Genomic DNA, 19,472 nt, shown 5'->3' on the forward strand with positions numbered 1-19,472 from the left:
AATCTTAGGTTCAAACTGTTTTCGAGCAAATATTAGAAGGGTCAATAGGGGTCAGTTGAACCCCTTCTCTTCAATGTACCTCCTCTACTGCTCTAAATTACTTGCGGTTGCTATCATCTGCGTCGGAAAATAGATCCAGATCGACCTATAAACCTTATAGTGTGTGAACCAACATTGTAATTTTGACTTTTGCAGTGAAAGACAAAAGCACTGTAGATGTCAAGTTCCTAAATCATACAAAAAAAAACATGAAGTAAAACTTGTTTGTTTTATTCAACTAATGTAAATAGAAAATTATTTCTTAAATCCATTACTAACTAGTCAAGCACTGACATTGACTAAACATGCCTAATTCTTAAGATGTGGTTGTTTATAAAATGCCATAATTTACAATGTAAAAAATGGTAAACTCTCTTCAGATAGTGCCATATTAGTTGTGGAGAGAAAGACGTGTAGCATTTATTTGTTTTAAAATGCTTAACAGAAAACATAAAATCTAATAGTATAGTAAGGCCAAAACCAAAATGAAACTCTAATTTTTTTTACATGTATTAGTTATTGCTTCAAGTTGCCAATAAATTGGTTCATGTGAGAAAGCTTACCATTCGTTACAATTTCAAAGTTCAACCGTCCATGAAGATCACTTCTCTCATCGACCGGCAAAGATCCCTTGCAACTTTTGACTTGTTCCGGAGATCAATTCATTTTCAAGCAACCCAACCTCTAAAATGCAATTAAAACTTACTTTTGCCAGTGTCGCATTTCAGCATTTGAGATCATCAAAGACAGGAAAGTAAAAAGAGTAAGTGACACGGCATTATCTCTGATCCACTACGGCTCTACAAAATTGAAAAAAGAAGCAATATGTATAAATATTGGTTCTAACGAATTGGTGATACCAAACATGAAGATGGAATGCAAAATCATCGATATCGACGAAGTTAGTTTCAGAAAAGTCGAAAACCACTCGAAGAATTCTTTTCTATTTTTCTAATTTTTTTACTTGTGACTTGTGAGCATGAGAACTTTTTATAAGAAAAAAATGAACAAGGCTCGCCAGGTTGATCGCACCAGAGACATAAGGTAGGGATTTACAACCCATTTTATACCCTCTATTATAGTATTTAGCAAAAAAAATTAGTCTAACTCACTAATTATATATAGTTCTAAACATAAAAATAACATCTTAAAAGCATATCTTGAAATAATTTTTTATTTGACTTAAACCAAAGAAATGTTAAAGTGGAAAACTTGCAAGATAAAGAAAGGAATATGCTAGAAAGATAGTTTAATTTTTAAGAGATCTAAAACATATAAATGCTAGAAAAAGTTACCATTAATCTTTTCTTTCATATAGTAGATTTTATATCACATCAAACAAGTATTTATCCAATAACAGTATCAAATACATAAATTATGTAACATAATGTTTGGAAAATTATAGATTTTCTCATAAAGTTAAATATATTTAATACAAGTTAACTAATTAAAATACAATGATCAATGAGAACGCATAATTTGCCTTATAGAAAAAGGCTGTATCGTTTACGGTAACGGCTTTCCTAGTGTCAATAAAAACACCAATGGATGAAAAATACAGACAATTCACAACAGAACAACAACATGGCTTGTCTGAATGCAAAACTACTCTTCTCTTTCCTCCTCGTCTTCTTCCCCACCTTCACGGTTTCCACCTTGTTGTTTCAGGCGAGCATATACATCACATCGTAAACATACACACTCTGTTATACACATCTCTAATTGCGATTTCGAGTTTGGTGTTTTTGAACAGGGTTTCAAGTGGGAATCATGGATGAAAGAAGGAGGATTCTACAACTCTCTTCACAACTCCATCGACGACCTTAGCAACTCTGGAATCACTCATATTTGGCTTCCTCCTCCTTCTCAATCCGTTTCTCCTGAAGGTCAGTCTATCCCGTTTCTTGACTTTCACCATCACCAAATCTTTCTTTCTGACAAACCTTAAATCATTTTGTCAGGGTATTTACCTGGAAAGCTATACGATTTAAACAGCTCCAAGTACGGTTCAGAGGCGGAACTGAAGTCTTTGATCGCAGCACTGAAACAGAAAGGGATCAAAGCTGTGGCTGATATTGTGATCAACCACAGAACGGCTGCGAGGAAAGACGATCACTGTGGGTACTGTTATTTCGAAGGCGGGACTTCCGATGATCGTTTAGATTGGGATCCTTCCTTCATCTGTCGCGGCGATACTAACTACGCGGGTACTGGAAACCCTGACACCGGGGAAGATTATAAGCCGGCCCCGGACATCGACCACCTTAACCCCAGGGTTCAGAAAGAGCTGTCGGAATGGATGAACTGGCTCAAGTCCGAGATCGGATTCAGTGGTTGGAGATTCGATTTTGTTAGAGGCTATGCAGCTTCCGTCACCAAATCATACGTTCAGGTCAGCCTTTACATTTCTCTGTCTCTTCTTCTAAATAGAGATGGTTTAGAGATTTCGATAGAAAACTATGGTTAAGAGTGTCGGTTAATTATTTTACTTAATTAGTTTTGGTAGGCTTGGCACCAAAAGAACTAAACCGAACCGAATTATGTAGGAGATATCAAACCGAATCAATAATCGTAACCATCCTAATTATTAATCCTTCTGTTTCAATGTTTCATGAAGAATGTCATTTAGCTTTTTTTTTCTTTCAGAAAAATATCATTTTTACATTTCCAATGTAATTATTCACATTAAATCATGTTTTTACCTTTTTTAAATGATCAATGGTAGATCAATATATTTTGTTAGTTTCTTAATGTGCATGGAATATATTTAAATGACACTTATTATAAAACAGAATAAATATTATTTTATATTTGTATATACTAAATATCTGAGGCGAGATTGAAGTCACTGAACCCATAACTAAAAAGATAACTTAATACGATTTTAAATCTAAATATATCAATTACGTTTAAATTTAAAATAATTAAATTTCTAACATTGCCATTTATAAAATATGTATATCTGAAAATATCTATAACATAGGAAACACTGAATTATTAAAATTATTCATATTACTATTCTTATATATTTTATTTAAAATATCTAAAATAACTCGAATTACTTAACATTTTTATACGAAGAATCCGAACTACATGATATATTACATAAATGATCTAAATTATCCGAAAAAGCAAGCTAAACTGAATCTGTATTTTTTTGGATATCAGCATGTTTTTAATCTATATTATTAAAAGAGAAGTACCTATTTGAAAATGTTCTTACTTCATTAATTAAATTCTTTTTTTTTGTTTGTTTTTTTCAGTTGCATTTATGAAATATACTAAAACGAATAAAACTATCTAATTTATTATTTGTCTTTTCAGTTACATTAAAGGAATATGATTAAATAAATTTAAACTTCTTATTTTATTGTTTGTCTTTTTCAGTTACCTTAATGAAATATCCTTAAATAAATTTGGACATAATGTCATTTAATCATCCAAAAAAACTCATGAGTTATCCTTACGTGCATAATTTTAATAATGGAGATTTTTAAAAACGTGCATCATTAAAATGTTACTTAAAACATACATCACTAATATATAACATGCATCAATAAAACTAGAATTTGACTCACACAATTGTACGGATATTATTTTCAGTTGATTAAATTTAAAAATAATTATTTATTGAAAAAATATTTAAGAATGACTATGTTTTTTAAAATTATATGGTATTATTTGCTGATAACTCATTTGTCATTTGATAAATTGTTAGAAAGAAAATTTTAGCATAATATAACTCAGTTGTCATTTGCTAAATTTATGGTTTTTATTTATATTTTTTATTATTTAATTATAATATTTTCATTTTATATTTGAAAGATAAATGAATTTTCTTTCAAACAATATTTTTGTAAATGTATTTTTAAAAAAATAATCAATTAAAATTGTTATTATCATTGAATATCATTATTTTTGACATAATTTGAGTTTTTGTTTACATCAAAACTTATCATATTTTAGAATAATTTTAATTTAAAATGTAATTTTTATATTTTTCAAACAAATTCTAAAAATATTTTTTAAATATTTTGTTATAATTGTTAAAAAAATATTGAGTTGCATTTAAAATAAAAAGGTAAAATATTAAAAATATTCTAATTAAAATATGTGAAATTTAATATAGTTTTAAGGAAACTGTCAAAATAAAAACAAATTACACATAAAATAATCATGATTTTTGTAAACTGAGCGGATCATTATTTATATAATATCGTACACGAAAGAAATTTTTTTGTTTTTAAAATTATCTAATTAACTCTATACTCATTTTTTTATATAATATCACACATTCGTAAAAAAATAGATAGTTTAAGATGCAAAAAAAGTATTTACTTAATGAATATAATATGAACGAATATTACAAATACATCATTTAATAAAATAAATAATTAAAAACTGAAAATTCATACCCGCGGAATCTAGTTTTATTATTAAAAGACAAACCAAATTGAGAACTATTCAAACCGAAATTTCCTTGGTCCTTTAGCGGATAATAAACACCCTGGTAGCCAAAATAGGCGATCTAAATCGAACCGAATAGCCAAAGCCAAACATAAGTTTTGGTGGTAACATTTGTTCAAAAAGAAAATCGAAGATTTAGACTAAGTTTCTCTTAGCCTAGTATTTTTAAAAGATTTAAGATTAAATTTTGAAGTTTGTTTTCTATTAATAAATAAAGATTACTTTAACGTCAAAAAGAGTATACAAATTTCATTAAAAACAAAAGACCTAACCAAATTACACCACCTTAACCATTGTCTGATCAAGTGATCAGATTTAAGCTGCATAAGTTTTGTTGGTAGATAGTTTTGAAAAATCGTATTGTGGTAGTACGTACTATCGGTGTTTCCACTGCATTATCACAAAATCTTGTTAATTGCAGAATACTTCACCCGATTTTGCGGTTGGTGAGAAATGGGACGATATGAAGTACGGAGGAGATGGTAAACTGGAGTATGATCAGGAGGAGCATCGCTCGGGTCTTAAACACTGGATCGAGGAAGGTGGTGGTGGTGTACTGACAGCTTTTGATTTCACGACGAAAGGGATCTTACAGTCTGCAGTAGGAGGTGAGCTTTGGAGACTAAAAGACTCTCAGGGAAAGCCACCCGGTCTTATCGGAATCATGCCCGGAAACGCAGTGACGTTCGTAGATAACCACGACACTATCAGACCAAACTCGTGGGCTTTTCCTCCGGATAAAGTCTTGCTTGGATACGTTTATATTCTTACTCACCCTGGCACCCCTTGCATCGTAAGTAGATTTCATTAAAACTCCTTAATTCTTGTCTACTTTTGTATGAAAGTCTTCTTGCTTGGTTTGTTAGTTTCTGGTTTGGTCATCGGTTTAGCTTTCGGTTTACTAGTTTTATAGAAAATTACATTACTTCGCTTTCAGTTTGATACTTTTGTTTGGTTTTGTCTGTTACGGGTTTAGTATTGGTTCGGTTTTAGATAAAGGAACAACTTGTTTTTGGTTTTGTTTGGTTACACAAAATCAAGTTTTGCAGGCTTGGTTTTGGTAAGATAATAAACACATTTGTTTAGTTTCTGCAAGCCATTTCATTTCAGATTCCAAAACGGTTTGGGTATATATTGCAGTTTTTAATGTAGTTATCCAGTATGCATGACGTGATGTTTATTGTCGCAGTTTTATAGTCATTACATCGAATGGGGTCTAAAAGATAGTATCTCGAAGTTGGTGGCGATCAGGAATAGAAATGGTATTGGTAGTACAAGCTCTGTTATGATCAAAGCGGCCGAGGCGGAGCTCTACTTGGCTATGATTGATGAAAAGGTTATCATGAAGATTGGGCCAAAACTGGATATAGGAACTCTCGTTCCTCCAAATTTTGTTTTAGCCTATTCAGGTCTTGATTTTGCTGTATGGGAGAAGAAGTGACACAATTGCTCGATTTCTCCATAAGTAAAAAAGAGAGTAATCACTGTATGTTTTTCCTTGAAAGAAAAAAGGATGGTGGTACTAAGATATATAGTTTAATGAAATAAATGACGAATAATAACTCCGTAATTAAAATAACCAGAGTTTCTAATCTAATGATCGGCAGTTTTGCAATATACTAATGTCATACCGCTCAAACCAAATTGAATTTTGCGTATCGCGACAAATCGATATATTCCCTAAAGCTGCTTCAATATCTACAAACTAGTGTGGTAATCCGCAAAGTGTGGTGATCTGCTGCGTCCTGTGTGGAGTGAAAAGATTAAAAGAGATTATAACTTTTAATCAACATATATTAAAAGCTCTTAACAAAACATTGATTCACCTTAGGCCCCAATATTTTTGAAAAAAATTATATATAAATAGGCTCCAAAATTTTTAAAAAATATTTTTAAATCTCCCAAATTATTGAAATATTTACTAAATCTTCTAAGACCTCCAAAATCTTAGAGCTGGTCCTGATTAAAAGGTAAAATCCATAATCACATATAATACATGTTATATAATAGAAGATCTAAAGTTTGATAAGAAGTAATGAAAAAACTACAATTTAGGTATGTTTAGTAGAATATCGGGTACCAACAATTTAATTACGAACAACAAACAGTAATAGTCTTATTAATGCATTTGATTTGTTATAGTTTTATTAAATTTTAACTGTTTCGTGAGTACATAAAAATTGTGAAAGAATAAATGTAATTTCAAGTAAATAATATAAATTTCCAAATTAAGTGGGTCGATTATTACAGCGGATCAAAATATGGGCCATTATTGCATACACAAATCTGCTAACAAACATCCTCGAAGTTGTGATACCGTAGATAATTAGTTCACGTCATGTATATATAGTGATAACTAATAAGGTTAATTCCATCTCGATTTGAAAGAAAACGAATATTATATCGCCAAAATTTTAGTCCTAATAATCTCTAACTTTTAGTTTAGAATTTAAAATTTTTGGAAAGTATATAATTAAGGAATCAACAAATAGGAAACAATATTAAGGAATCCAATAACTTTTATGGTCAAAATTATTTATCTGTCACCATTTATATTGATTGCCTAGTTAAGAAGTCTTAGTACTTAAGATAAGGGATTGCAAAAACTAAATTTAATATCGTACAATCAGTCAAGAGAACGTACCAATTATATAGGGCTTTGATGGTCCTTTTCACAAAATTCAAAGTCAAACCTAAAGCTAACTCATGCTTTTCTTGGATTTTTCTTTTGTCTTATTCACCCCACAAGTTCATGATATTCACGAAAATACCATCAATTTTTTTTTTATTTATTTTTTCCGAAAATGACATTTTTACTCTTTCACCCTCATTATCTTCAAGTAATTACAAGATTGTCATTGTCATCAATACCCCAACCACCATGAACAACCAATTTGAACCTCTTAATGCACCTAAAATCGATTTACACACTCTCTTTCTCACTTGTTATGAACTAAAAACAACATCTCTTTCACTTTGCCTCCATATTCATCCAAAAAACTCAAGCTTTTGATTCAAAAATTTTTATGGTTTATAGAGCCATTCAAGCATACTATTCTTGGTGGGTTACTTTCGTTTGAGATTCTGGGTGGTTGGAGAAGACTCTGTGTGCTAAGGAAGTCATCTCACTAGTTTAAGGTATGAAATTGAAAATTTTTCCAGATCTGTTTGTGTAGAAGACTTACCCGTAAGTAGTCTGGCTGTAGAAGACTTACGGGTAAATCTTCTGGTCAAAACGGATGACTTACATTTAAGTCATCATCCTTGTTTGTTAAAAAAAGATCTAGAGAATACCCTAGACGACTTACTGATAAGTCGTCTAGGATAAATGAGTTAGTTTTGCATCTGACTGAATTGTGTCAGATATTTGACTTTTCCTGGACGACTTACGAGTAAGTCGTCTCCGGGAAAACAAAAATTTTAATATTTTATTAAATCTAGACGACTTATCTGTAAGTCGTCTCAGGTTACTTTTGCAATTGGAAAATAAAACTTAAATATTTAACTTTTCCCAGACGACTTACGCGGAAGTCGTCAAGTAAGACGACTAACTTGAAAGTCGTCCAGGATAAGCAAAATCGTCCAGATTTATTTCCTAGATTATGGTCAAACCTTGCTTATCTGGGACGACTTTCTTGTACGTCGTCTGCCTGGACGACTTTCAAGTAAGTCGTCTGGGTAAAGTTAAATATATAAGTTTCTTTTTCGAATTGCAAACTAACCTGAGAAGACTTACAAATAAGTCGTCTAGCTTTAATAAAATATTGAAATTTTTGTCGTCCAGGAAAAGTCAAATATCTGATACAATTCGGTCAAACGCAAAACTAACCCATTTATCCTAGACGACTTACTGGTAAGTCGTCTAGGTTTTTTTTTTAACAAACAAAGCTGGACGACTTACTTGTAAGTCGTCCTATTTAAAATTCAATTGCAAAAATGACCTGTTTGGACGACTTACTGGTAAGTCTTCCAGACGACTTACTGGTATGTCGTCTGCGTCAATGTTTAGTAAACTTTCATTTTCTCTATGTTTACTAATGTGTTTTATTTTGAATTTTTGTAGATGAAGCGTCAGTTACATGCAGTGTATGGAGAATAGTTGTTGAATTATTGCCGTTGGGATTTTGTGGTTGATAATGTCAAAAGAGCGAGAATCATATTTTTGGGGGAAGGTTCGACACATGCTGAACTTCTTGCAATGGCTCAAGAAGATTATAACCTGGACATGAGCACAGAATCTGTGGAGATAACCTACTCATTACCAGCAGAAATGATGCAGGCTCCAGACACCCCTCCTATTCATGTTACAAGTGATAGACAAGTTCGAAACTTGCTCGAGATAACCAAAACGCATGGAGTACGGCTTTGTGTATGAAGCCGTAGCAAGGTGGAAACGGTTTCAGAGTTCAGGGAAGATGATGAAGCTGATGAATGTTTTGAAGATGATGATGATGATTTGGTTGAAGATGAAAATCATGATGGGGAGGAGGACGATGGGGAGGAGGATGCTGGTATCTCTATTGTTGCTGAAGCGGACGAGAATGGTGAGGATTACAGTGTTTATGGAAAGGTTGAAGATGAGGATGAGGAAGATGATGATATGTGTTTTGAAGATATCGAAAAGATTGAAGGAGGAAGATCGAATGGTAACAGTATCTATGTCAACCAGAGTTTTGTTAGCAAGGATGCACTGCTTTCAGAGCTGCGGTTGACAGCAGTGAGGTTTAAGTTCTCCTTCAGAATATACAAGTCAACGAAAACTCTCCTTGTGACAACATGTCCGGTTAGTGGTTGTCAATGGAAGGTCAGAGCGAGTGTGAAACATGGGACAAACACGTTTTGGGTAACAAAGTATGTGGAAAAACATACATGCTCAGCGGGAGACCGACTCGCTCAGCGGAGACACTGTACTCCGAAGTATGTTGGTAGGCTTTTCATTGATCGTGTTGGAATCATTGATGGGTTGAATCCGCAGCATATCACTGATGCAATGAAGAACATGTTTGGCATGACGCTTGATTACACCACTTCATACAGAGCACTTTTATATGCACAAACATTGGTGAGAGGATCAGCAGAAGATGGGTATTCGCGTCTGCCATCATATCTCGAGCAAATCTCCTTAGCAAATCCCGATTCTATCACGGCTATAGAACTTGATTCTATCAATAGATTTAAGTATCTATTTCTCTCTTTTGGAGCTTCTATCAAAGGTTTTAAGTATCAGAGAAGGGTCATTGTGGTGGATGGGACTCACCTAAGTGGGAAATATGGAGGTGTTATGTTAGTTGCAGCCGCACAAGATGGGAATTTTCAGATATTTCCATTGGCTTTTGGGATCGTAGATGCTGAAGATGAACCTTCTTGGGAATGGTTTTTCACAAAATTGGCTAGTTGTGTATCTGATGAGCAGCCTCTGGTGATAGTCTCTGACCGGCACGCGGCCATTAAAAGTGCATGTGATAAGGTGTTTCCTTGGGCAACCCGAGGAATATGTTATTATCACCTTCAAGATAACATTGTCAAAAAGTTTTAAGGGAAACATCTCTTGTACTTGGTGAAAGGTGCTGCTTATGCTCATACGGTTTCAGATTTTGACCGGTACATGGCTGAGATACGGAGTGCAAACCCGGACCTTGCAACGTATTTGGAGAATGCCGACGTCAGCCTATGGTCAAGGGTTTATTGTCAGGGGGACAGGTACAACATAAAGACAAGCAACATCGCTGAATCTATTAATTCCGCTCTGAAGCGAGCTAGAGGATTTCCGGTTCAGTTCCTGTTGGAGTTCATAAGGGAGAAGCTAGGAAAGTGGTTTTGGAAAAGGAGAGAAGATGCTTTGAGTCTCCCAACTCAACATAGTCGAGGTGTTGAATACTTGCTTGCTGTTCGATCGGAGATAGCGGATACGATGACGGTACAACCAATTGATGGATGGCGATTCTTTGTGAAAGGTGGGAAAATGGACTGTGTGGTTGATTTGGAACATGGAAAGTGTGATTGTGGTGTCTATGCAGTGGAGAAAATACCTTTCTCTCATGCTATAGCTGCTGGAACATCTGTTGGTTTGCATATCTCCACACTTGTATGTCCAGTGTACTCAAAGGATTTTCTGTTTGCAGGATACTCAGAGAATATATATCCTTGTGTTGGACAACAACTTGAGGAACGCACATGCTTTCCTCCGGAAGTAAAACGTGGTCCGGGAAGACAGAAGAAATCAAGATGGCAATCTTGGTTGGAGCTATCCAGGATGAGAGGACGCAAACCCCGGAAGCAACACAGGGTTTATAGATGCTCAAAATGCAAGGAAACTGGCCATACGAAACCACAATGTAAGTCGTCCAGTGATTAGTCTTCCAGAAGACTTTCCATTAAGTCGTCCGTAAGGTCGTCCAGTTAGTCGTCCAGGGTTTTTTCTTCAAGAAGATATTCAAGTTAGTCGTCCAGTGATTAGTCTTCCAGAAGACCTTCAATTAAGTCGTCCAGAAGGTCGTCCAGTTAGTCGTCCATGGTTTTTTCTTCCAGAAGACCTTCAAGTTAGTCGTCCAGTGTTCAGTCTATGTACTAAAAATTTGTGTTATGAACTTATCTGTGTCAACTTCTTTGTCAAATTGCACTACCAAACAAATTTGAGATGGTCTTGTCCTTTATATTATCCGAAATATAGTTACAAAAGGTCACTGCTCAGAAGACTTTCCAGACTACTTATAGTTAAGTCGTCCAACATTCCAGATGACTTAACTGTAAGTATTCTGCGCAAAATATAGTTACAAAATAGGGATCAAGTTCAAATACAAAATAGGGATCAAGTTCAAATACACACATCAGCCTAATCTATCATACAAAATAATCTAAAGTGGCATGTTTATCACCCGTCATACGTACCCAGGATGTCATTCATGTCCTTGTTTTCGAACTCATGCACGTCAGGAAGCTCTTGAAATATATCCACCGCCATCTTATCCCTCATACTCTTCCCGTTGGGCTTAGCAAAGTCTTTTTTACTAAACTCTATCCCAAGAGCATGACATTCAATGTACTTTAGAGTGTACACGCCACAATCACCAGCTCGGGCCGGAGGTATATTGGTCGGTCTATCATATGTGAATGGCTCCAGGCTGTATTGGGCACGTACTTCGTCTGAGGAAGCACACTCAACAAGCAGATAAGGGACCATGTAGAGAAAAGGCTCCATTACCACATCGAGTTCTTCTGGGGAGATACTGGAACAAATGCTGTCAAAGACGACTATGTGCCTCTTAGGGATCGATATCCACATAGCAATCCAATGACTGTCGGCGAAGTTTACTGGCGCATAGATATCATCAATATCCGTCCCCCAAACCTTGTTCGATTGGCAAAATGATGGAATAGTGCCTGCATAATAATTCCACGCCCCACCAGGGAGTCTTCTTCCTAAACCGTTGAGATCGGGCTTCGAGTCCTTAAAATCCTTGAAGTTGAATATCCATTGCTGAGCAAAGAGATGATCAAGGAAGCACATTCTCTCGCTCCTGAAATGTTGTGGGTTAGCGTCGTACCTCTTCCTCAGCACATTAATCCAAGCATCAATATGCTGCATATAAAATAGAGTACAAGTCAGAAGATATCAGATGACTTAAGTCGTAGACGAATTAAGTCGTCTGATAAGTCGTCTATGTAGAAGACTTACCAGACGACTTACAAGTAAGTCGTCTACGTCATAGCAGAAGACTTACACAGTCCTCCAGCCACTCTAGGGAGGTTCGGAGGATTTGATACCACCAAGTACTACTTTTACGTGCTTTTTTATCGAGAGCTGTTCTATAATGACTGCAAACACAAAATGTTGAAAAGAAATCAGGTTTTATAGGAAAAGCAAGATATTATGTGAAAAGCAAGCTATTATGGGAAAAGCAAACACTTACAGACAAGATTTCAACCAATCAGCGAGCTCCTTCAACTTCGTCTTGTCAATTGGTGCAAAAGGATTATAGCCTGGATAAAGCTTTTTGTTTGAAATGATCACTCTGGCCGTGCTGTTTGCCGTATAAGGAGATTTCTGTGAGGCAGCAAGTTTCCTTGTTCGATCACTCTTTGCACGGCAAAGTGCCAAAGCAGCATCCCTCTTTTCTAGATATCTAGCATCCTCCTTCTGCAAATCTGAAACAGTGGATTGATTTTTGTCCAATAGAACAAGGCTCGGTTCTGGAGCTTTATCTTCCGAGGAACTAGCATCTGCGGGCACAGCTACGGGCACATCTGCGGGCACATCTGGACCTTTATCCTCCGCCAAGCTCTTCCTTCCCGCGTTCGTCCCATTGACACTTTCACTCTGCAATATACAAGATGGGTTTATACAATAAGAACCAAAGATCCATTTCAAACAATAATAACCAATGAGTGTCTTCAAACATGAAACAAAATACATATATAAAATCCATACATTATAAACAAAGCACACATGTTCTGACATACAAGAAACAAAGCAAATGCAACTTTTCAATTCTTATTCTTAAGACTTTGTCTAGTCAATCTCTTGTTGTGAGAGGATTCGTTACTAACCCCGGGTTCGAGCGTCGGTTTAGGTGGAGAGGTAGTGTTTTGAGATGATGTCCCTTTCCGTTTTGTGGTGATACCAACCTTCTTCTCCACAGCTTCCACCCTTTCCGACAGATACTTGATCTCCTTAAGGCACGTCCCAAACCCTTCCCTCATGGCATCAGCTATGTCCTTGAACATGGGTTTAATATCCTTTTTGGTCAACCCACCAACAGTCGTAGTCATCTCTTCACTAGCCTCTGCAGCTGCCTCTTCACTAGTTTCAGCAGGTGCCTCTTTACGAGCTTTCTTCCGAGGTCTTGGACTGTCTTCCTTCACTACCTTTTTCTTCGCTGGACTCACAACCGCCGGCTTTGTATTGACCCAAGTACCGGTGACTTCCCAGCAATCCATGGTCCACTTCCATGGTTTCTTCACAAACATGAGTTTAATTATGTTCTCCGCGAGCGTGTCCTCAACATCAAACTCCCATTTTGGAAACATTTCAGCAGTGTCCTTTTCAACAAAGTTGACCACCCTAGTCTGCAGTAAATAAAAGATATGAACTTAGATATTTGACGGATTAAGAAAGATGGAAAGAAAAGACTTCACAGACGACTTATAATTAAGTCGTCTGGAAAGTCTTCCAGCTGGACGACTTAGTAGACGACTTATAATTAAGTCGTCTGGAAAGTCTTCCAGCTGGATGAGTTAGTAGAAGACTTATAATTAAGTAGTCTGGATAGTCATCCCAGACGACTTAATTATAAGGCTTCTACTAAGTCATCCAACTGGAAGACTTTCCAGACGACTTAATTATAAGTCTTCTATTAAGTCGTCTAATTGGAAGACTTATCAGACGACTTAATTATAAGTTTTCTGCGAAGTCGTCCAGATTGAAATAAATACCTGACTGAGGATAGCCTCTTTAACCTGTATGCGTCCTTTGCGACCCTTGTAAGCCAGTATCGGTGGAGATGGATTGTTTGGGAGAGGATTACCAAAAGTAGCACCCAATTCCGGAAGAGCTGTGTACACCCAGACCTGGAGAGCTTGCGCAAACCCATTAATAGTGTAACAACCCGAAATATCTCTGCCCTTCACAGAGTCCATCAGCACCTTAAACGCGACTCTCTCCCATGGATAATTCTCAAACCGTTCTAGCTCCATCACTAGCCTTGCCAGACTAACCCGTGTAGGGGTTGAATACTTTCTCCCTTCAATGTATCCAGTGAAGATGGCAAGGTACGCGAGCCACTTGAGATCATCCCGAGACCACCCTTCGCATCTCTCAAGTGCTGCTATTATCTCCTGAGTAGATGGCCTAGCTTCGACATGAACTCCCAGCATCTCCCAAAAAGAAGTCAACTCCTTTGTAACAACAGAGTGAGGTCTCTCAAGGTCCTCGATGTACTCGCAGTTTAGACCAGTGAGGTTTTCAAACTCTAACAGTGAAAACCTCACAGGCTCTGGACCACGAGACTCCACAGCTCATACTTCTTCTTTATGTCCAGCTGGAAACCGAGCATGTAGTGAACCAGCCTTGAAGCCCAATCAAATCCCAGCTCTTGGAACTTGATGAAAACTCCCAACTTCGACTCCTTCAGCTCTTCATATTCGTCATCATGAAGAGCTTTCTTTAAAGCAGCATGCAACGTCCAACAAGTATGATACGAAATGCTATGCACTGCGGGGGGCTCTTCCCCTAATGTATATATCCTACGGGGGAGTTCTGGCATCTCCATTTTTTTTTTCCTGCAAAACAATCAAAGACAACCATCTCAAACAATCAAAGACTTATAATTAAGTCGTCTGGCAAGTTTTCCAGCTGAAAGACTTATAATTAAGTCGTCTAGAAAGTCTTCCAGTGGAAGACTTTCTAGACGACTTAATTATAAGTCTTCCAAGACTTCCAGTTTTATGTTCACCTTTTCCTCAATCAATCACTCGACAGTAAGAGATATAACTTACCGGTGGCGGAGTTCAACGAGACGCCTATGAGAAAATGCACGCTAGGGTTTTCTCTCGGATCTTAAATAGAGGAAGCGGCTGTGAGAACGGTGGTGAGAACGACAGTGATAACGGTGGTGAGAACGACAGTGATAACAGCGGAGAGATAACCGGAGGTGAGAACGATGAGAACGATGGATTAGAGAGAATCGACGGAAATCTCCTTCGAAATCGCCTTTGAGAGAAACGGCTTTAGGGTTTTCTGATTTTCGATAAACAGTGAAAAAAATACCTTATATATGACCGATAAATAATCCGGTTAGGTTTAAAAGTACATTGTAAAATTAAAGGTTTGGTCCGGTTTGGAAGACTTACTAGTAAGTCGTCTGTTGAATACTGTACATCAGACGACTTACTAGTAAGTCGTCCCAGACCCTAAATTTAACCCCTAAACTAAATTGACTAAATTAACTAACTAACCACGTTATAAACCCGTAGTTATACTTAAATAGTGTTTACTATACACAGAAATAAAAACACTTAGGTAAATTTTAAAGTTTTCAAAAAAACATTTATGCATTCCAAAATCTAACCCTAAGAACACATAGAATACTACAACATATGTTGGCAAAACCTAAACTAAAGAATATCATGACTCACTACTTTCACTTATCTATGTTGAAAACATTTAACTTTTGTTATATCTTAATTTATATCTCTTAAAACATTTGTTAATTACATGATTTCAATTTTTCACTTATCAAAGTATTTTTTACAAAAATTTTAAATTATTTCTAAGTAAAACTAGTCCAGACGACTTATGGGGGCTAGAAACGTAAAAAAATTCGGTTTTTTTGTTTGTTCACACGGGATTGGTTGTAATTTCAATAGTCTTTTAGATTACTTTTGCATTTGATTCAAGTTTGGGTTAACGTTTGTGTTTGAAATCAAGTTGTGAGTCATATTTAGCAATTTTCCCAATTATATATGCTTATTCAAGTTCTAAATATATTTGCAAATCGTTGTCGGCTAAATGGTTAATGTATAGACCATAACTTGGAATATTGTTTTACCTTATAGCTAATTAGATTTAACTTTGAACAGTAAGAAACCTAAACTCATGTTTAACAATTCACATATGCAGAAGTTGACCACTTATTAAAAAAAACTTCTGATTTGATTTACTATATAATAAAACCATTGAAAAAATATTTTTTGATCATTAAAAAATAATAAGGCTAAAGCAGATTAATTTGTTTCAATAGTGATCCAAATAGAAAGGTTATAATACGAAGGAGATATATTTGTTTCAATAGTAATTCATCAAAACCATTGAAAATATATTTGAAACAAATCGAATTAATTTACATTAAACAGTCTGGTTCCCCTTAATCGAGTATCAATTATATTAACCAGACCGGTTTTACTGGTCAAATTAATAAGTCATATATTTAGACTTGGTATTATCTACATGTGAACCTGTAAATGACATAATCAGACTTCACTTTCATATATAATACATTTTTTATATTTTATGGTTAATTTAGATATATAGATATGGATATATATATATATATATAACACATATATTATGTCGATACTTAAGCCATATATATTAGAAATTATGAATCAGATAAAAGTCATATATAACTTAATGATACTTGTAATCATATTTATAGAGTATTTAAGCGATATATGACAGCCAAATAAATAACGTAACAGTCTGGTTTATATTTAAATTTCGTTTGTTCTGTGAAAATTAACAGATTTATATTTCTTTGTTTACATGTAACAATCCATGACGTAACAAATATGTAAAGTGTCATTTAATTGTAAATACTTTAGTAAGTTATATCTATTTTAATAAGTGTACTGAGAAGAGTTATGAAGCTGCCACATCATCAATAATATTTCTGTTAATCACACATAAATGTAAGATTACTTATTAAAAAAGTGCTTCTCAAATAATAAAAAAGAGATTGTTTGAAATCAGAATGCAATATTTATGTTGTGTCAGTTATATAATTTTGAAGAAAAACCAAGTTTAATTGTTAATTAGATTTTGACCCCCCCAAAACTGTGCGGGTGATTATTTTCATTTTCACACATAAATATTTGTTTTACATGATTAATTGTATATAGCTTTAATATATATCATATTACTAATTGTTTAATATAACATTTTAAAAGACAACAATTTTATAGTTCACATGCAATAATTTAATTTATTTGTTTTGAATTGTCAGTGGTAGCATATTTTCAATTATGTGATACAAAATTCTAAATTAAATGTCTTATTAGTTCAAGATAAAAAATTTAATTGAAAAGGAGTACTAATTAATATCGCAATATTAATACAAAACTGTATAGATATGTTTTTAAATCCTACATTTGATTATCAATTTGTATAGCTTAATTTTTTCATGGGCCATGTGTTTTGTATTACAACAAGACGGTTATAATTTCAATTTTTTTAAGAATGAAAAAATCAATAAAATTCTGGCTAAAAATAAGTAATTACATGTTAGAACATTTCTATTGAAATTATTTTCTAAATATTATTTGCGAAGTGATTGAATAAATTTCATCTCTACTATCATTTTCACAAAAAATGTAATACTAATTACAGAATACATATCTTTAATAAAATGACATGACATATCATTTTTAATAATTTTATATTTTAAAAATATCTGATAAAACCCTAAACCATATATAATTTTTTAGTTAACTGAAAATTATCAGTAAAAATCAATAAAATATATATACTCCTAAAATATTTTTCTACATTTACTTATCAACTGAAACATATATATATACACATATATTTATAATAACTAAAAAAGGAATTGCATTCTATAAAGAAGATTACATTTTGTATACAGCTAAAACTAATTAATAATTACTAAATAATTTACAATCAATATTTATTCAAATAAATAAAAACTAACTAAAAAGGAAACTAATATTGATTTAGAAAACTTAAATTTGAAAGTGGTTTCCAATTTGTCGTAAAATTAGAATTACACTTAAATATATATTATATCTAATCACACTAATATAAAATCACCTAAATTTTCATTACGCTAGTAAAGATGGTGAATGAAAAAATATAATAATGTTTTATATAAAATTGTTTAATTAATTATGTATGTATACATATATACCTACTAGGTGTTTTCCTGCACCATATGCAGTAAGAAATTTTTTTAATCTAACTTATATTTAAAAATAAAGTTTATATAATATTATAGATTTCACTATTTTTTCACTAATATTTAATATAGATTTGATATATATTAAATAAATTTGTATAAAACTAATAAAAATATTATAAAATTGTATAATTATCAAAAAATTAGCCTAAACAATATGTATAAAATTTGTAGATATATAAGAAACTAATGATATTACGATTAGATATTTAAAATTTTAAGAAATCGTAGAAATTTTTGAAAGCTTTAGTAATACAAATTGTATAATTATACAAAAATAATAATATTTCAAAATTTGAAATGTTATATATGAATATATTTATTTATAGATGATGTATGAGCTATTACCATATTTTAAAAAATTACCAAAAAAGAAATATCAATATTAAATGTAATATATGAATTATACCATATTCTAATAAGTTTGCCAAAAATATAAATCAATATTAAATGAAATTATTCATGTCATATTTTTCCGGAAACCATGTCATCAATTTTAGTAGTTATGTCATATTTTTTTTGTGAAATTGATTGTAGAAAGGACATGTGGCAAAATCACTTCGCAAATATAGTCTTGGGGATGATAAAAGAAATTCCCTAGGATAGTCCTTTTTAGTTTATTTTCATAAAAATAGCTATCAATGAAGAATGGTCAAAAAAATTTTATTAAAGGATAAAAATATTTATACCCTAGGGTTAACTAATTAAGGTTTAGGGTTTAGAGTTAAGGGGTGGGGTTTTTAGGATATGATTTCAAATTTTCTTAAAAATAAATTAATATTTAAAATTTCAAAATAAAAAGAGCTATTCTGGTCATTTTATTCCTTGAAACCTATTTTTGTGACAAAATCTTAAAAATTGCTATTTAAGAGAACTGCCCATAAAAACTTAGATTTGTATTGTATAATGAAAAAAAATTATTTTATAAAAATATAACACTAACTCATCTATGTATGGCGTTTGAATTTAATTTCAGGTCCGGTTAGGATTGGTTAATTCGGTTCTAAAAAAAATTCAAATAAAGCTAACCGAAATATTAGTTTGTTTGATTCGTATTCATTTTGGTTTTGAATTTGGTTTGATTTGTCTTCAATGCAGTTTTATAGTGTTGGTGGTATTTAATTTAGTTCTAGTGCAATTAAGAGGAATGGTTTTTTTTTGTAAACTATCATTTGATCACTAAAAGCCATTAACTTCTTCAAATATGACAATAAAATATGTAAAGACGTAAATCCTATAATTCTAAATCATTATCTTTAAAACAAAAATAACAAATTA

The 19,472-nt window shown here is 33.4% G+C and overlaps 1 protein-coding gene and 1 pseudogene across 1 annotated transcript; one reads left to right on the forward strand and one right to left on the reverse strand.

Annotated features, from left to right (window-relative positions):
* Positions 1-1,556: 1,556 nt before the first annotated feature.
* On the forward strand, positions 1,557-6,085 carry LOC111202328 (alpha-amylase 1-like). Its single transcript, XM_022695042.2, has 5 exons — positions 1,557-1,707; positions 1,793-1,925; positions 2,001-2,431; positions 4,928-5,299; positions 5,696-6,085. The coding sequence occupies exons 1-5, from the start codon at positions 1,588-1,590 to the stop codon at positions 5,945-5,947; spliced, it is 1,308 nt and encodes a 435-aa protein (XP_022550763.2). The 5' UTR covers positions 1,557-1,587; the 3' UTR covers positions 5,948-6,085.
* Positions 6,086-11,065: 4,980 nt separating this feature from the next.
* LOC125580779 lies at positions 11,066-14,774 on the reverse strand (annotated as a pseudogene).
* Between the last annotated feature and the right edge of the window lie 4,698 nt (positions 14,775-19,472).

The sequence above is a fragment of the Brassica napus genome, chromosome C1, assembly GCF_020379485.1.
Source record: "Brassica napus cultivar Da-Ae chromosome C1, Da-Ae, whole genome shotgun sequence".
Classification (NCBI taxonomy): domain Eukaryota; kingdom Viridiplantae; phylum Streptophyta; class Magnoliopsida; order Brassicales; family Brassicaceae; genus Brassica; species Brassica napus.